Source organism: Tachypleus tridentatus, chromosome 1 (genome assembly GCF_004210375.1).
Source record: "Tachypleus tridentatus isolate NWPU-2018 chromosome 1, ASM421037v1, whole genome shotgun sequence".
NCBI lineage: Eukaryota > Metazoa > Arthropoda > Merostomata > Xiphosura > Limulidae > Tachypleus > Tachypleus tridentatus.
Window position 1 is genome coordinate 44372934 of NC_134825.1, and position 20280 is coordinate 44393213.

The following is a 20280-nucleotide window of genomic DNA, read 5'->3' on the forward strand; positions in this document are numbered from 1 at the left end:
CTAGTCATCACCACCCGCCGCCAACTCTTGGGCTACTCTTTTACCAACGAATAGTGTGATTGACCGTCACATTATAATGCCACCAGAGTTGAAAGTGCGAGCATATTTGGTGAGACGGGGATTCGAACATCGACCCTCAGATTACGAGTCAAACGCCTTAACCCACCTGGCCATGCCGGGCCTGATGAGGTAGAACTGCATTAGAAACAGCAATTCCCAAACTCTGATTAATTATATTATAACTACATTTTTTAAAAATATTTTAATTTTTTAATTTCATTTAAATTTATTCAATATATGTGATTGGTCGCTGACTATTTCGCACTTTCCATTGCATTGTTTAACCTTTGTGAAATTAAGTATAACAGTCTTAACTAGTGACATATTATTCTTTTAAAAAATTTAAAATTATGGTCATAACAAATATATACATAGAATTCTAAATATGTGATAGCAAACGTAAATGTAATATCATAATACCCATCGCTGTATGTATATTTAAAGATATCAATGTGGATATTATAAGAAATTGTCTTGGTACCTAAGCTGATGTCGATGTCTAAGCTCACATCAAATATTGTCATGGTACGTAATTTGAGCTGTATAATCAAAATCACAAAACAAATTGTCCTGGTACATATTTTGAGATGTATGTTTACACTCGATAATAAACTGTCTTGGTACATAATTTAAGATTGATATCTACACTCACGCAAGAAATTGTCAAGGTACATAATTTAAAATGGATGTCTACGTTCAAATAAGAAACTTCTCCAGTACATGATTTGAGATGGATGTCTACAGTGATATAAGAAACTGCTCTAGTACATAATTTGAGATGGATGTCTACAGTGATATAAGAAACTTCTCCAGTACATAATTTGAGATGGATGTCTACAGTGATATAAGAAACTGCTCTTTATTACATAATTTGAGATGGATGTCTACAGTGATATAAGAAACTGCTCTGGTACATAATTTGAAAGCCTGGTATGGCCAAGCGTGTTAAGGCGTGCGACTCGTAATCTAAGGATCACGAGTTCACATCCCCGTCGCGCCAAACATGCTCGCCCTCCCAGCCGTGGGGGCGTTATAAGTGACGGTCAATCCCCCAATCCCAAATTCAAAACAAACAAACAAACAAACCTTCCTCATGATTTTGTTTACTTCTTTAACTTAATTTAAATGTATTTATTTAATTTCATTAAAATACATACATACATACATATATATAAATATACATGCATACCGATTATCATTTTTATTTTTGAGTGCTTATTCCATCTTTCGGAAGCTGCAGATAAAATTTTAATTTATTGTTTGTTTGTGACATCAAACTGTCGGAAGAAGGTAGATTAAGAAAAATTTTGTTTCGATGTTTCACATTCAACAGTTTAATGATATCCCACGTCATACATTTGACATAATACATCAGCAGTTATCTTAAGTTTTCCATGGCTTGAAACAAATAACACTGTATTGATCAGTTCTTGTACGCATGTTCCGTTAAAAAAAGTATCAACGATAAATAAACGTGTCAAGGGTCGGTGTAGTCCGAGTTTTACAGAGACTCCAACCTCTTTGAGAAGACTTTACCTGGTGGTTCGTGGTAAGTATGTAATAAATTAATGTATTATGTTTCCATTAAGGCCATCATCAGTTGGCTTAATACCACCATTTGATAGTTGACAATTAATAATGGAAATCAATAACTAACCAAAGACGGCTAGAAGCTAAGAAAGAAGTAAAAAACGAAGTTAAATATGTGTCTGTATCCAACATTAGATATGCAATGGGATAAAAGTAATTTTATTATATTCACTACTGCTGAGGTTTAGTTTGTTTTGGAATTTCGCACAAAGCTACTCGAGGGCTATCTGTGCTATCCATCTCTAATTTAACAGTGTAAGACTAGAGGGAAGGCAGCTAGTTATCACCACCCCCCGCCAACTCTTGGGCTACTCTTTTACCAACGAATAGTGGGATTGACCGTCACATTATAACGCTCCCACGGCTGAAAGGGCGAGCATCTTTGGCGCGACCGGGATGCGAACCCGCGACACTCAGATTACGAGTCGCACGCCTTAACACGCTTGGCCGAGCCGGGCCCTAAGGTTTGGACATCACTTGTGTTCATTGTTTAACATACTGCATTTTATTTGTTGCATCTCTATTTTTAATCAAATATAGTTGTATTCACGGGTTAACAATATGTACTTCAACTGGGTTGAAACTCGTATATGCATTTATCAAAAGGATCTAATATACCAGTCTTACGTTTATCGGTTGTACCTGCTTTCATTCACAACCTTAACTGTTCTAGGTGAGATAAATAGGTACTTCATAAACTTTGATGTTAAGTTGTGAACAGACACAGATCATTCAAATTTTAGTGTCAGATTTATTTCACAAAATAGTTGTGCACCTTGAAACGAACTGCAGTTTATCTTTTTTTGTTTATTCAGAATTTATTTGTAGACTTGTTAACAAACTAGTATTTTTTCCGGCTTGTTGGAGTAAAATCTGATAAAACACTAAGCCTATTTCACTTTTATGAACTCTGATGTTTGGCACTAATATTTTTTATACTTCGAGCTGTGAAATTAAATTTTAAGAAACAAACTTTCGTCGTTCTTCATTTTAAGACTTTCTATTGAACAACAATTTGTACATCAAAGCTATTGGGTTAACCATTGTTTCTTCTTGCACTGATTCTCATTTTCCAGCCTCTCGAGAAACGTATCCAGATGGGACTTTCAAGACGTTGTTATTTGTATATTGGCCCGGCATGGCCAAGCGCGTAAGGCTTGCGACTCGTAATCTGAGGGTCGCGGGTTCGCGCCAGCGTCGCGCTAAACATCCTCGCCCTCCCAGCCGTGGGGGCGTATAATGTTGCGGTCATTCCCACTATTCGTTGGTAACAAGGGTAGCCCAACAGTTGGCGGTGGGTAGTGATGACTAGCTGCCTTCCCTCTAGTCTTACACTGCTAAATTAGGGATGGCTAGCACAGATAGCCTTCGAGTAGCTTTGTGCGAAATTCAAAAACAAACAAACAAACAATTTGTATATGTATCTCAAATTGGCATGTTAGGAACAGATATACACTTTATTGTAGTCGATATTTGACTAAAAATAGAAAAGAATCGACTGTAGTTCACAATTCGGAACAGCGGTACATACCTTTAGTAGGTTTGCCATAAATACAATTTGATGGATTTTAACATTTATTTTTATTCACATTAACTCAGTGCTAACTCGAAAATTTCTGTTCCTGTTTACTGCTTTCCCAACGATCACGTGTAGACTCTATTTTTGAGCTGTTTTAGAATAAACAAACGTACATAAATAAAAGATATGGTCAAAACAGATGTGTAGGATTTGTTGCTTATTTGAATATTCCATCCTTATTACATTGTAATATACGCGCTAACAGACCAATGTATTCTATTAAGATCTTTAATTACACACACATGCCAAAAACAGACTAATATTGTGGCAAGTGGTATAGAGTCATATCACGGCTATTCTGTCGGCTATTATACAAGTGTAAGCATTCCTCTGCTATTGAGAGGAATGGCACAGGTAGAGAATGGGTGCTGTTATCAAATACCACTTTTTCTGCCAGCTGTTCAAAGACATCTGTCTTCAGAGTGTAATAACAGTAAGAGTCACAATGAATTGTGTCTGACACTTGTAAAAAAAATCGAACGTTTTGTTCAACAACTTCACCTTCTGTGAAGACTTCACTCATTGACGAAAGGGCTATAATGAAGTAGGACGGCTTTTAATATTTTATGTATGGAATCTAAATCTTATACTCACTCCATGACCTATTGTAATGAACTGTGGTCTACACCAATATTAGGAGGTGATCATAATAAAGTGGCCAGTCAGTGTAATCATATACACATATTATGAAATGTGAGGCAACTATTTTCTTACAAGTCTAAAATTGACTTATAAATCCTTCATTACGTTGAGGTCTATAAGTTTGTTTATTTTTAATTTCGCGCAAAGCTGCATAAGGGATATCTGCGCTATCCGTCCCTAATTTAGCAGTGTGAGACTTGAAGAAAGGCAGCTAGTCATTACTACCCACCGTCAGCTCTTGGGCTACTCTTTTACCAACGAACAGTTTGACTGACCGTCACATTATAACACCCTTACGGCTGAAAGGGCAAGCACGTCTGGTGTAACAAGAATTCAAACCTTGGACCCTCAGATTACGAGTCTAGAGCTCTAACCATCTGGTCATGCCGGGCTACAGATTTATTAGATGCTCAAAATTGTAATCTGCTTGACAAAATTATTGTAAAGGTACAAAACACTTGGTTATTAAGCACTTATTGTTAATATGTTTAAGTACCTTTATGACCTTCAGGCAACTCATGAGTAAGTCGAAGGGCTTATAACACTAAAAATTGCGATTCGATAATTGCGATGGGTATAACACAGATAACCCATTTGTAGCTTTATGTTTAACAATAAAGATTAAAATGCCTATTTAAGTCTATAAAACGTATTTATCGACACATACAAACAACTTTCTATTCACAAGAACAACATTATATTAACGCCCAAGTTAGAAGATTCACTTTTGGCATGGTCAACACTTCTATTTACTGTATGTGTGATTCAGTATAGTCAACACTTCTATTTACTGTATGTCTGATTCAGTATGGTCAACACTTCTATTTACTGTATGTCTGAAAAGGAATAGAATCTTCAGTTTTTTAGCTACTGTCATTGCCCAGACCCAAATTACCTTGCTAGTGATATATGGACCTAGAAAACTTTCACGAAGCAGCAGAGGGATTCCTTTAGTGAAATTAACTTTCTACTAATCCAGTCTTCCAGCGATCTCTGGAGTCGAGCCGTACAGTATAGTCCTAATTAATGACCTGGATCAATTCTCCCTTTAATTACTTTAGAAAGTTTATGGGAAACAAATCTGTTGCCAAGAGCTCAAAACTCTATATCTGTGACAGATAATATCACCAAATACACATAAAAGACAAAATTAAGACATTTGTTTAAACTCAAATTGCATTCTTAGACACCATCATATAATTCAATAACACCAAACTCAATATATATATATACCTTTCGAAACTCTAGCTTAAACAGGTGTATACTGTTTCCCAATTTGTCCCTGAAGAAGGAAGGCCCATCTTTCGAAAGCTCTTAGGTTTCCTATTTTTGTGATTAATTGTATTTTCGAACCTACATGTTTTTCTAACATCGTGAATTAGATAGATGTACCGTATGCGATACATATATTAGTTAAAAAGTTGGTGCACACTTAAATACATCTTTTACACGAAGTTTGAAACAGTACAAACTTGCTAAATTTATAGAGGTAGACAAGATGGTTCAAGGACCTCGAACATTTATAGGCAAAACTATACATTAGTTGGCTAACAGACAAATAATTAACTATAATTGCAGCTCATAATCTATTTATGATATTAACGACAATGAGGATCGTAAGAAGTTAATAATTTATTAATTTCTGAAGAATGACGAAAGGTACTGTTGTTAGCAGGATGTTTTAATGAGCAACAATGAAAGTGATTCTTAGATTTGAAAGATATTTGCTTGTATTAGCAAGTAACAGTTGAATGTACGGCAGAAATATTTGTCAATGTTAACTCATGACATTTAGGTAAGCGAAACAGAGATGTTTAAGATAACAGTCCACTTTTTAGTAAGTTGTAAGATAAACATTTATGTCAAACATAAATATTTCGCAGCTAGTAGTACCATTTTTTGTTAACAGTTTACTTTTTCTAGCGAATGGCTGAGTGAACGAATGTTCTGTTTCAGCAGAATAGTGTGTGTTTGTTTTGTTGAATTTCGAGCAGAGCTACTGGATGTCTATCTGAGCTAACCGCCCCTAATTTTGAAGTGATAGACTAGAGGAAAGGCAGCTAGTAGACATCACTCACCGCCGACTCTTATACTACTCTTTACGAAAGAATAGTGGTGTTTACTGTTACGTTATAGTGCACCTACGGTTGAAAGGGCGATGAGCGTGTTCAACAACGGGTTTCAATCCTGCATCATGCAGGATGCGAGTCACGCATCCTAACCATCAGGCCAATGACAGAGTTATTTAGGAGAGTAACTGTATATATGACCTTAGAGTTACTTGTTTATTCACAATTATATATATGAAAGTAAATATCTAGCTTATCTGCATTCACTCACAAGATGGTTAAATGAACAAGAGAAGTCACCAACTACAGATCTTTTTAAAGCATAATAGATTATAGGGCGATATTCAAATAACAGACACATAACACATAATTTTTTTATGATTTGTTTCCTGATTAGAGTCTTAAAAGTAAGCTTAGTGAACAAACACAATGTATTGCACATGAAGGAAACAAGTATATACAAATTTTAAAAAAGGACATTACAACTACAGTAAAAAAACCAACTTAGAACCACATAAACATATTAATCGTATAATCTATATATAAACTAAGTCAGTTATTAAATAAAACATTAAAAACGCATATTGTTTTAAATATAGTAAATATATAATAATAATACATCAATGCATACTAAACTTAATATCGTCAGCACAACAAACGGAAACAAATAATACTTAAAACACAGTAAGGACGTATTCACACAAGCACAATGAACAATATTTTATATTCACAATAAGCGTAGATGATACATTAATATTTGATGTTTAAAACACAGTAAGCACGTAATAATACAAGCGTAGTAAATACACATAATAGACATTGTATACATAATAGGCACAGTACGCGTAAGCAATCACGTAAATACTTGGGATATAACGTTTAGAACATATAAACATTAAAACACAAACGTATTAAACACATACAATAGACATAGTATACGCAATAGGTACAATAGACATGGACAAACAACAATACATAGAAGACGGTAAGTACGTAATAATACATAATGTTAAAAATGTAGTAATTATGTTATATTTAAAATGACAGAATATAACAAATTCACATGTTTATTTGATACATTAACCTTGTAGTTGTTATGTATAGGTTTGTTTAACGTATGTTACATATATAAATTAGAGTACTATACACTGATTGGCCACTTCATTGTGACCTCCATACATATTTATAGAACATTCTATAACTGCTCATCAAAAATAGACTAATCATGTGACGTGTAAAGTGAAGGTCTGAGCCCTGTAAATGTATATATAGAGAACACTTGATTGTTCTGCAAGACTATTGATAAAAGTAAAAATATCTCGTATTTTTAGATGAACATTGTAGTGGTTGCCAATCTAACAAGAATACCGTTAATAAAACCATTTCTTTAACTCCGCTATTCAAGAAAATGTATCACCAGAGTCTATAAATATTGGCAATCATAAATTAATTTGTTTATAACTGAGATAAAATGGCCGCCAACGACTGATATTTGGAATAAAGTTATTGAACAAGCTGTTAACAAAACAAGGCAAACTGTGTTCCAGTTGAACTATTTCTGCAATTGTTGTCAGGAGTCGGCTATCTTCAATCGTATACAAGAAATATATCACATCATATGTCTTATCGTAGCTGGCAAGTAGTCCTAAAACAGCTCTTCTCAAATACATGTTGGACAACACAGGTCTAGTGGAGCTAAGATATCATACTGTGTTCACTGATTGATTGCAAGCTTGGATGAAACGCGTTTCATGCTTTTCTCTGCAGGCAATGCAGAAAATAAAAACACGTTTGTTCTATTCTGATGGTTTAAGTACTGGAAGCAATGTAATGGTGTGGAAGATGTTCCTTTGATAAAGATGGAAGTTCTTTCATTCCCTCAGACTGACATCCGAAGCTTTCTTGTTTGTTGGTGCCGACCATGTCTACCTCAGAATTTTGTATTTCCGCCCTGATGAACAATAATTTAACGACCAGATCTTTTGTACTTACATTATTTAAATTAGTTCAAAGGGCATGAAAGTAACTAATTATTTTCATTGGTCACCAAATTTGCTGAATCTCAATGGTATCTTTGATGCCAACATAACTTTCTCTCGACTTCTATAAATGAATCACAGTCTTTTACGTCTTGGTGAATAGGCTACAATCAAACTACACACCTTGGGTGTCTATGCATAAGCTATTTTGGTATGAAGGTTGGCCTTACCCGATACTAGGTGAGGATCGTAATAAAATGATCAGTCAGTTTCAGTTACATATGTTAGGGTTTGGAACTGGTGGCCAGTTTTATATCTTTGAAAAATATTTGCAGAAAATAGTTAAATACAGTAATCAACAAAATACGTTCTTTTTTCTTGTCTTCGTCTTTTTCACCTAACATGTAGATTTTCTTGAATATCTAGATCAGCCAAGGTCTTTTTTCAACCATGAACTACTTTGTTATTGCTGTAATATTCGGTTTGTTACAGCTGCATCTTGCAGTCACGAGCTCTTCATACTCTACAAGTGGTACGTAGGATGAATGTTTTCTTCATCGCACTTATATATAAACTTTATTGCTTCCGTCTTGGTATGTATTACGTTTTTTATATCTTGTTTGTTCGTTTTTGAAATTCGCGCAAAGCTACACGAAAACTATCTGCGCTAGCCGTCCTTAATTTAACAGTGTAAGACTAGAGGGAAGGCAGCAAGTCATCACCACCCACCGCCAACTTTTAGGCCACTCTTTTACCAATGAATAGTGGGATTGACCGTCACATTATAATGCCCCAACGGCTGAAAGGGCGAGCATGTTTGGTGTGACGTGGATTCGAATCCGCGACCCTCAGGTTACGAGTCGAGTGCCTTAACCACCTAGCCATACAGGGCTTCTTTTATATCTTAAAGAGACAAGATTTTTAAACACATTAATTTAATGTTTCATAGTTCAAGGTATTAGCGTTACAAATGTTTTCACCTAGAAACAAAAATATTCGTTAAAAATTCTGTAGTTATTTCTCTTAGAAGTTATGAGAATAGAATGTGTCAACACATTTCCCACATTGCTTATAAAAGGGAATCTTTAATAACACATTTATCATTGAAAATAAATAGAAATTTCACATTGAGCTGAATTCCTAAATTGTCAGAAGCTTGAGTTTGGTTTGTCATCTAGAAATACGAATACTAGAAATACCACATGTGGCTCAGTAACTCGCCTTTCACGATTTAATTTATTAAAAAAATTGTTGAGACACCTGTCTTTTGCCCGGGTTAGAAGTATCAGATTTTACAAAAAAAAATTTCAACTGTCAAAATTGCAGGCAGAACTGAACCGTAAAAGATCCAGGAGAAATTAATAAAATGGTTTCCACTTGTCTTCAATATCTGAAAAACAACAACAGCAGCATAAATAACAATCAATAACGCCTCACTGGCATGGTTGACTTTGATAACAAATAATTGTTTTGTACGTTTTCTGATTTCATTCTTTTATAGATTTCCGGTTTTAACATGTTAACCTTTACGGTAAAACTAAAATTGCTGAACTCCTTAGATTAAAAAAGTTTCTATCGGAATCAATTATTTGATTACAAAGAACTTGTTACTTGTTAAACTGCTACAGATCATTGATTATAGCCCTTCAACGAGAAATATTTTTCACAATATTATGAGATACTCTCAGGACACTGAAAGAACGATATTCTGTGATCAGATAATATGTTTTTAGACTTATACTGTAGATTAACATATGGAAATGATAAATTGAGGTTAGATAGATAGATATATTTCAAATCAGCCTTTATCATAATAAATATAATCTAGTAAACATTTAAATTTAGAATATTCGAAATACTTATTTTGTATATTACATTTTTTTCCATCATCACAAATACCCTGATGGCTTAGCAGTGGCTTATAATGTTAAAATCTAGGGTTCGAGTCCTTGCGATAAACAAAGCGCAAATAATCCATTGTATAGCTTTGTGCTTTACAACGTACAATCATAATTAATAAACTGAGAAATTAATCTCAGTTAACTTTATATGACAAATTTAGAAATTGTAAGAAAAATTATTAATTTATTCAATCACAAATAGTAAGAGTTAAAATAAAACATGAATACCATTTTTGTATTCTAAAAAATTAGTAATTGTACGTATTAAAATGTTTAACTTAGCTATAGTCTCAAAATATTTGGAACGTTCTAGAACTATATAATGCTATTTTTTTTAAAATCATTCATGCGTTTTCTTTTATTTTTGACAAGCTGAGGTATTTGTCCTTTGTTCGGGTTATGAAAACTTAAAAAGAATATGGAAGTGAATGCTATGATAAATAACACTAAAAATATTAACATCTATACAATTTATTTATATCATAACATATTATTCTAGTATTAACTATTACCTTACCACTAGTTTTGTATAAGCTCTAAGAATTCAATGTTAGCAGTTCTTATCTTTACAAGTAAGAACGCACTATGTATATACCTAAAACATGTGCGATGGTCATGGTGACTCTTTGCGAAGAGGAATCGACCAAAGTAGTAGTGCTAAGTGTGTTTCTGTTCCCCACCTTCAACACCCAGCTCTTAATATCCTTCAACAGTGTTTCACGTTATTAATTAATTGACAGTCACTGGCCGCAGAAGTTGAAAGGTCACTTAATAATTCAAGATACATCCTAACATCCTAGAAATTTTAGCTGAGTTTATGCCTTACTGTAGTAGTGGCGGTCATATGTTTTCATTGCATTTGTTTCATAACAAAATTATGATGTTTGCTAACAAGATTGATATACACAGTTTTCTTTCTTAATACAAATATATTTTAATATAAAAGCAATGTTTATTTTTTGTAGCTAAGCAAAAAGTTATACAAAGCTCTATCTGTGTTCTGCCTGCCACGGATATCAAAACACGTTTTGTATCGTTATAAATTCTCAGACATGCCGCTGTGCCACTAGTGTTCTATACAAACAATAATACAATTTATAATAATTGTTATTACAAATAATAATTTATATGCAATAGTTCTACAAACTTTCAAACAATATTGAGTCTTCTATCCAATTCTGAACTTTCTTGATATCTTATCGAGGGCTCACGACGAGTGAATTAATTCTGAACTGATGTAGGCACAATTCACCTACCGCTTAGCTAACTAGTTCTTCGCCGATCAAATGTTATCTTTTTCACCGCTAAAGTTATATAATGTCTTTGTAAAAATACTAACATTCGTTGTTAATCCACCGAAGTTAAACGGTTTGTAACGTTCGAAATTTTAAACGTTCCTGGTTAAATATCTGTAGTTTCCAAACTAGTAAGCATTATTACAGTAATAGCTTCCGAGGTTTATAGTATACCAACTGTAGCAAATCAACAATATTTACTGTCTCTTGACATGCCACATTGATTACGTTTTATTAGCTTGACAGGATAATTTCTAGAAACTTCAGCTGAGACAGCAATACTAGCAATTACAAATATTTACATACACACACGGTACATTATTAATTCTTATGCTGGAAAATCTTCTACAACTTTAGTGAATAGGCGTGAATTTCGTAATACAGATATAATAATACAAGTTACATGCATTTCTAAACATATATTTAACAAAAAGAAACATCAATATTAAAATAAATATATAATAGTAAATTCGTCACAACGTTAACTGAGGTCAAGATGTTAAATAGTCAATAACACCAATAGTGTATGTAGAGAGTGCTGTGTGCTCCTACTAACATATTCCTTGCTTCAAACTCTTATCCCATAAAATTTGTTTGAAATTGTTTCAGTGACCTAGGAGTAGTTAGATAACGGGCAAACAGACAGATACAGATTTTTGTCCTTTGTATATATAGAAAAGAAAATTAATTGTTGATTATGTGAAAATGAAGGGAAAACATAAAATTAATGACTATAGAGGAATCTATTGATCCATATAGGCTCTTCCCTCCACTAAACTAAATTAAACTGTATGTATATATATATGTAATCTTGAATCTATGTTTTATAATTCAAATATTTATCAAGCCTTTCATTCAATTCCCTTAAATTTACTTCTTCCCCCATATCTGAATACCATTAAAATTTCAAAGGCCAACTAAACAACTTAATGAGATGCTCTCAATGTATTTTTTTCATATATATACTTTGTATTCATTTACTGATAAAGAAACAAATCAACTAAAATATGTTGCAAGGTTAAACAAGGTAAGTTAAAAAGAAAAATCTCGAAATTAAAAAAAATGTATTTTTTCATGTTGATAAACAAGTTAAGAAACTAAAAACTAAATGTATCTGTTATGTTTACAAACAATGTCAGTTAAGAAACAAATAAGCTAAATTTATTTACCAAATTTACAAAGTTAAAAAAAATATTATGTTGCTAAACGTATAAAGGAAATAAGAAGCTTGAATATATTTTGCCAAATGTATGAATACGGCGAGTTAACAAACAAAGAAACACAATGTACTTTTCAGTTTAAAAACAAGACAAGTTAACAAACAAAGAAACCTAATGTACTCTTCAGTTTAAAAACAAGACAAATTAACAAACAAAGAAACCTAATGTACTCTTCAGTTTAAAAACAAGACAAATTAACAAACAAAGAAACCTAATGTACTTTTCAGTTTAAAAACAAGACAAGTTAATAAACAAAGAAACCTAATGTATTTTTTCGGTTTAAAAACAAGACAAGTTAACAAACAAAGAAACCTAATGTACTTTTCAGTTTAAAAACAAGACAAGTTAACAAACAAAGAAACCTAATGTACTTTTCAGTTTAAAAACAAGACAAGTTAACAAACAAAGAAACCTAATGTATTTTTCAGTTTAAAAATAAGACACGTTAATAAACAAAGAAAACTCAATGTATTTACCAAGTTTTAAACAGGGTGAGTTAAGAAACAAAGAGCTACAATGATGGGTCAGTATTGTGACGCTAACTTTGAGACTCGCGACTTCGCCAGTTGAAAGAGAAAGTTAAGTTAATAACATTTTCAGGGCATCTATTGTCATCGTACGTTTTCTTTTCTTTCCCTTTCTTTCGATGTTTGACTACTTCAGAACGCTTACAAGCTTAAGAGGATGACTTGTGGTTGAAGCTTATTCCATTGTCATGTGTCTAAATCTAAATTAAGATTGATGTTAATGGCCTGAGAAAACGTAAACCCTAGAGGACGTTTCTACACCAGCACGTTTTTTGATTCTATCGAGTCTAATATATTGTAATCAGTGCTCAATCAATCCGAATATCACTCTGAGAGTTTTCGTAAGTCAACATTCTTTTCTTTATAAACTAATTACATAATTTCATTGCAGTATTTAAGCGTTAATTAATATTTTTTCCATTCGTTTTAATCGTAGCTGATTACATATACTTAATTTATCTCCCAAGGTGATGAACTTGAAAAATACCGAGAAAAACTACAGGAACTCTTGCTCTTTGTTTACAGGTAAATGGATTTTTAATCTCATTGGTTGTTTCAAAATGATTACAATAAGATTTGTACATAATGATGACAATACATTCATTTTGATTGGTTTGGTTTAAATTTCGCGCAAAGCTACACAAGGGCTATCTGCTCTATCCATCCCTAAGGTAGCAGTGTAAGACTACAGGGAAAACAGCTAGTCATTACTACCCACCGCCAGCTCTTGGGATACTCTTTTACCAACGAATAGTGAGATTGATGGTCACATTATAACGCCCTCACGGCTGAAAGGGCAAGCATGTTTGGTGCGACGGGGATTCAAACCCGCAGCTAGAGGGAAGGCAGCTAGACATCACCACACACCACCAAATCCTGGGCTTCTCTTTTACCAAGGAATAGTGGGAATGATGGTCACATTATAACGCCCCACGGCTGAAAGGAGGAGTATGTTTGGTGTGACGGGGATTCGAACTCGAGAACCTCATATTACAAGTCGAGTACTTTAACCACCTGGCCATGGCGGACCCATTTACTTTGACCTGATAATTTATTCTATAAGTGTATAATGTATATATATGCTTCACAGGAATTTAGTCACACAGAGCAAAATTGTATTGGACGTTTTATATGTGTATCCTTTTCATGTCATGTTATTAACAATGACAATATATTTCAAAAGTATAAATAACTAGTAAGTCGTTTTAAAATATGCTTTTCCAGTAATGTGTGCATATTTTTTTAAATAATTTCATATTGATACTTTTATAATTGTCAATAAAAATACAATTTTCTCATTCTGGTAAAACATAGTAACAAAGCCTGTTAACATAAATAATCTAAATATGATCCTCAGTTTTCTCATGTGCTTATTTTGTGTTTAAGTGCAAAGCTTTACAATGAGCAAATTCTGCTGATCATTGCAGGGATTGACCCACGAATTAAAGATATAATTTATAAGCACTCAAAATAACTGATGTTTCCTAACTTTACACATTTTGCGCAGCGTAACTGGGTTCTTTGACTGACAGTTTCTTGTTCAAAAAATTATAAAATAAGGACAGGTGCTAACACTAGACTTCATTTAACGGTAAACAGTTGAAAAAAAGTAATTCACTGTAATCAATAGAGATTATTATTTTACCGACATTGTATATACTTTGGTTCATGTCCGTTCAGTTGTTTTCAGAATCAAAGACTATCATTAATTGTAAATTAACAATAAATGTTTTTTATAGGAGAACATGTGTTCCTCGCGGGAAAAGTTGTGATGCTCGGCCAAACTCTTGTTGCGGAGGTTCCTCCTGCCGGTGTAATTTGTGGGGCACCAACTGTCGATGTCAGAGACAGGGAATATTCCAGGGCTGGGGAAAATGAGCAGGTAAACATAGGAACGAGCATGCCGCTTTAATCAAATTCTAAAATGGGCTTTTTGTTACAATCTTCTTTTCAAAAGTTTGCATTTTCTATAAGTACACGAAATTTATCGTCGTATTTAATACCTATAGAAGTCTGGTAAGAGAGGAAAGTTGACCTCTTAAGATACTTGATATATTAACACATTAGTTTTGTGCTACCAAATAAAAGTCTCTTACATGGTATTCACTGTGAATGTTATCTATATATGTATTGGATTATGCTTATTGTAAATGTTTTATTTCCACGCTAATAAATAAAAATATCTTACATTGTATTGATTGTGAGAGCTATGTATACATTCGATTATGCTTATTGTAACTGTTTTAGAATTAGAATATAAATACCAGATAAGCTGTTAAAAACGCATTTAAGAAAAAATATCAGTCCAACCAAACCATAAATTTGAACTTTTATTGATCAATCGAGAATAGGCAGTTTCAAAAAAAAAAATAAAAGATTAGAGTTTCCTATCCTCCCCACAACTTCCCTAACATTCCTACGAGTAAAGAGTTGATTAAGGAAAATAATAACCTCTTTTATATAGGCAGTTTAAATTGTGAACTGTATTAAACACGTCCACACACACACTCACACACGTGTGTATATATATATCCATGTATTTACAGTGTACCAAATTTTGTAAAACTGAAAAGTGAATTTCTTTCCTAAATTGAAACTTTCAAGAAATTTAGAATTGGGGAAAATATCGAGAACTTTAAAACGTTGAAACAACCCCTCTAACATAAAGTCAAAAAACTTTAAAATGTTGAAATAACCCCTCTAACATAAAGTCAAAAAATTTAAAATGTTAAAATAACCCCTCTAACATAAAGTAAAAAAACTTTAAAATGTTGAAATAACCCCTCTAACATAAAGTCAAAAAAACTTTAAAATGTGTTAAAAATACTTACTACAAAAAATAATTTAATATTAAGATACAGGAACAATTTATTCAACGTAATATTGCTGGATGCTCAAAATTCGCAACAATCTATCCAGTTGTTTAAAGAATCCAAAAATGTATAAAAATATAGTTTAATTCAAAATAAAAATATAATTTAAGAAATGATAAAATAATTCATTCCTTCTCGAACTCCTCTGTGACATAGTGGTACGTCTGGGGACTTACAACGCTAAAAAGTCGGTTTCGATACCAGCGCCTGGGTAGAGTACACATAGCCCTTTGTGTCGGTTTGTGCTTAACTTCAAACAACAACAATGTTCATTCTCAAAATTTCTTCATTTAAAAATTCTAATCTGCCGAAATAATAAAGAAACTCTTGGAAACTGATTTCTAAGATACTTTAATATATTGAAAAATAATTTTAGTGCAGTGCTTACGGAATCTGTAAAGTTGAAAATAATTCCTCCATGTCCAAAATCCTCAAACTGAAAGCCAAACCATGAATCTAATTCAAAATCTGACGACGCTCACTTGTAATTTGAAATTCCAAAACTTAAAGATGTGAAAATATTAAATATTTAACTGGAATTGAACATAGCTTTACCAGTATTATCGAATTCACGCAATTCTATCATTAACATCCCTGTATTTTATGTGATACGTTTATTAAATCCTTTTGGAAATATGTCAGAATATTGTAATACCTCAGTATACCGTTTAATGCTCAAATAATTATGAACAACAAGATAACTTAGTAAACGAACAATAATTCATGCTGTGTACACATAGATGTTAACAAAATATTCGCCCATAAAAACTGGCCAGTAGATGCATAAAAAATAGTGAAGCTTCAGTATGTGTCCAAAGTGATCAAAGCTTTTACACAACTGCATTTGTTCATCGACGATTCGACTTTCGGGGAAACTGTCCAGTGAAAATTATATTAAATTATGATCTATTCGAACAGTTTTGAATCCGACTGTCTGTAGGAAGACTGTGTTGTGTTACAGCTTATTATGTGTTATTCTATGGGAAATGCATTTCTCGATAGAATTGATGTGATGATGTTTTTCTCGTTCGTCACTAAATTTATAACGTACTAAACAGTGAAAGTTTGTTATTATTTCGTATTTTCTTAAGTTATATTCTTATTTTTACCACAACTCTAATATATTTTCAATAACACTGTTTCTAGAGCCCAGAAAAGTACAAAAGGCCGTCGTTTTTAAGAGGTTGATAAACTTAACAATTCTCAATGGCATATATTTTTTATGCACATTACGAAATGGTGATATGTTTATGAAATTAATGATGCTACTAGAACATTCTTGTAATAAGTTGCAGTATTTTTCCTAGATTAAAATTTATAGCGGTAACTTCTACGACTGATTTCTTATCGGATGGGATCCTTTTATCGATATAATGGCCTGGCATTTTCAGCCGTGGAGGGGTTAGAATGTTACGATCAATCCCACTATTCGTTGGTAAAAAAGTAGCCCAAGAGTTGGCGATGGGTGGTGATGGGTGGCCGCCTTCTCTCTGGTCTTATATCATTAAATTAAGGACGGCTAGTGCAGATAGCCCTCATGTAGCTTTGCGCGAAATTCAAAAACAAAACTTATCGATATAAAATGAAGCTGTGCGGAATGAATGATAAAATATTAATAATCTAAAAATATTCCAGTCAGCATTTTATCAATACAGTATTATACATAATTAAATAGAATAGTACGAATAATAGCATCATTTGAAAATTGAAAAATGCATCCATAAATATTTTGGAAGTAACGGTTATTACTTGAAATATGTAATCATGTTATAATTTTCTTTTATAAATGCATTAAGAAACTTTATTCATACTTAGAACGTTCTACTAAATACATTCATGTGTTTGTCTACCAAGTATAACTTTAGCGTCAACTGTTATCCAGTCATTTGTTTAATACATTGTAAACGTCAGATAATGTTCTTAAATCCTTAAAATACAACAACAGATCTCCATTTTTTCTTATTACTGTCGCTCAGAAGGTCAGTTGACTTTATAAAAATAAGTAAAACGTGTTGTAGTCATGGTGAACTTTCATTCAAGCAATTGGAAATGACTTTAGTCGTTTCTAAAAGATATAAAACTGTTGTTGGACCTTTCAAGAAAGAAAATGATACTACCTAAAAAGCAGCGAAAGAAGAATATTGTTGTATAATTCTAGAACATCTTCATTATTCTAATACACTGATATCTAAACGAAATAAATTTACTTTTTTGTACTACACGAAAGCCTGGGCACTTAAAGAAACATGTGAATATTCAACGGAATTTTAACTTTCAGTATATTGTAGTTAGGCTTTTCCCTCACATTATGTTTATGTTAATGGCAATTAACAAGTAGATGTAGTTAAGTTTGTTTTCTGCAACCAACGTATTTATTGCTAAGTGGACGTTTCTAATTTTTTGATTATCGTCTTGTGATTCTATATTGTTTTTATTATATGATTGACAAGCAGTTAAAGTTTACTTTGGAAACAAGAGAATTACCATAAAGTGGATATTATTATCTAAATTATTCTATAATTGTTGAAAACCACACTATACAAAACAGTTAACAAATAATTTAAATGTATGATATTGTAGTCAGGAAATAATAAAACTGCTTATATAAATTAACATCAAACACACCCTTATATCTGTTTCATGCAAATGAGTTATCTAATGTGTCGACATATGACCGAAATATAAATGGCTTGATATTAACCTCATGGTTAATAATAAACATTTCTTAGAAATAGCTTTTTCTTTATACTTCATAGTAATTTACTTTGGATAATAACCACCAAAAACAGCAAAAAATCAAAATATTTATATTGCTTGCAATATCTTCAATACATTCTTTAAATATATCCTTTTCCAAGGCATCTTGTATGTCTGTAGTTATTTGACAGAATGTGATGTGTCACCCAAGAGCATCTGATACATGATTGATTGCTCGTTTTATTTGGCAATTTGAGATTACAACCGAAAAATTCGTTAACAACAAGGATATCTGAAATATATTTTACAAACGAGGTTTTCCATTGCGCATTTAAGCACAAAATTCATTCAGTTCTGTGGGAAATTCAACGATAGTATTGCTACTGATTATGGATTTGGAAGTTTCACAGAATACCACGAATTTTTTAAAATCTTTTACGTCTGGTTTTTATTTCATTTGGATATTACTTCAGGTAATAGTGAATTGCTTTAGTGTATTTCTCACCACAGGTTTGTACTTCACACAGTGTTCTTATTAGATATAGTTAATTTTAATAATTAATAATTTATAATTATGACATTATATTCTTATTCTTGATAATTACTTTCTCTACAATATTCACTTTCTTCAAGTTTTGTTGTTATTTTGACCTTTTAGGATTACAGTATTTCTTTTAAGAATTGTACATGATTTATCGTTATCAGTTTGTCACGATCACAGTGTGCCACAGTTGTCACAGTTACACTGTTAAGTGCTTTAATATTCTGGGATTATGGAGCATAGATTCGTGTACAACAAAAATCTTAATGATTGCGTACGGCGTTTGGAATGTCTTTCACAGATCTAAAGCAACCTATGTCCATTATTATTTTATTTATCTGTATTGAGAACTGGTAGTACTTACTGGAAGGGACCTAACTCGTGGACATATATCAAATTAATAGGAGAATGAACCTAACGTTTCGTTTCTTTTCTTTTTGGCAAGTTTTTCTTGATTAATAAAAAGTACAGTAATTTTGTTGTATAAGATTTTTGTGACCTGAGAGTCATAAAATGTTGAAACTCTAAATTTATCAGTATCAGTAAAATGCACAAAATTATCGATTCTTCTTTCTTAATTCGAAAAGAGTAATAATACATCTTTATATGTAATTCTAACTAAATATTACCAACCGTTGTGTCCAAGATTGTCGTTTAGGAGTTATTTGCCTAAGAAAGTTTATCTGTAGCTTTTGATTAAATCAAATGACTTGCATAGCTCAGAACTTTACATTAACCCAGTAAATAATGTAGTTAATTTGATGCATCGTTCTAACGGCACTTAGGGCTATCTTTGGTGAACCTACTGCTGGTATCGAAAGCCAATGTTTAGCGTAATAATTCCTCTTCCTGCTAAGCTATCGGAGTGAATCGTCATTTTGGTAGTTTCAGTGTCTTAACTTTGTTTGTTTTACATTGAAGTAAATCATAATGTGTGACTAGTTTTCGATTTAAGAATTATTTACTATTCCAAACTAGAATCGCCATATTACTTTGATCAAACTATACAAATAATAACCAACCATAATAGATAATTAGGTACATCAGTGTGAACAATTTAGTTGCACAACATATGAACAATTTTAATTACCAGAGAGTAAAGTTTCCATAGTTTAACTTCTAAAACTTTTATTGGATCGTACTATTAAGTAAAACGTCCCTGTCAAGAAAGGTAGTTTATTACTGTCCTGATAATGAGGTTCTGGTTAGTTTACTCGAAAATTGTTTAATTAAACGAATTGACCGTAGTACAGACATAAATATACTAACTCCATGAGTAGTAACGTCAATAACCTTGTTTCTGTTTG

At 32.5% G+C, this 20280-nt stretch overlaps 1 protein-coding gene across 1 annotated transcript; it reads left to right on the top strand.

Moving 5' to 3' along the window:
* The first annotated feature begins 1558 nt into the window (after window positions 1-1558).
* Window positions 1559-15021, top strand: LOC143248036 (xibalbin-1-like). The gene is made up of 4 exons (XM_076496519.1): window positions 1559-1609; window positions 8346-8451; window positions 13330-13387; window positions 14602-15021. The coding sequence occupies exons 2-4, from the start codon at window positions 8370-8372 to the stop codon at window positions 14738-14740; spliced, it is 279 nt and encodes a 92-aa protein (XP_076352634.1). The 5' UTR covers window positions 1559-1609; window positions 8346-8369; the 3' UTR covers window positions 14741-15021.
* The last annotated feature ends 5259 nt before the right edge of the window (window positions 15022-20280 follow it).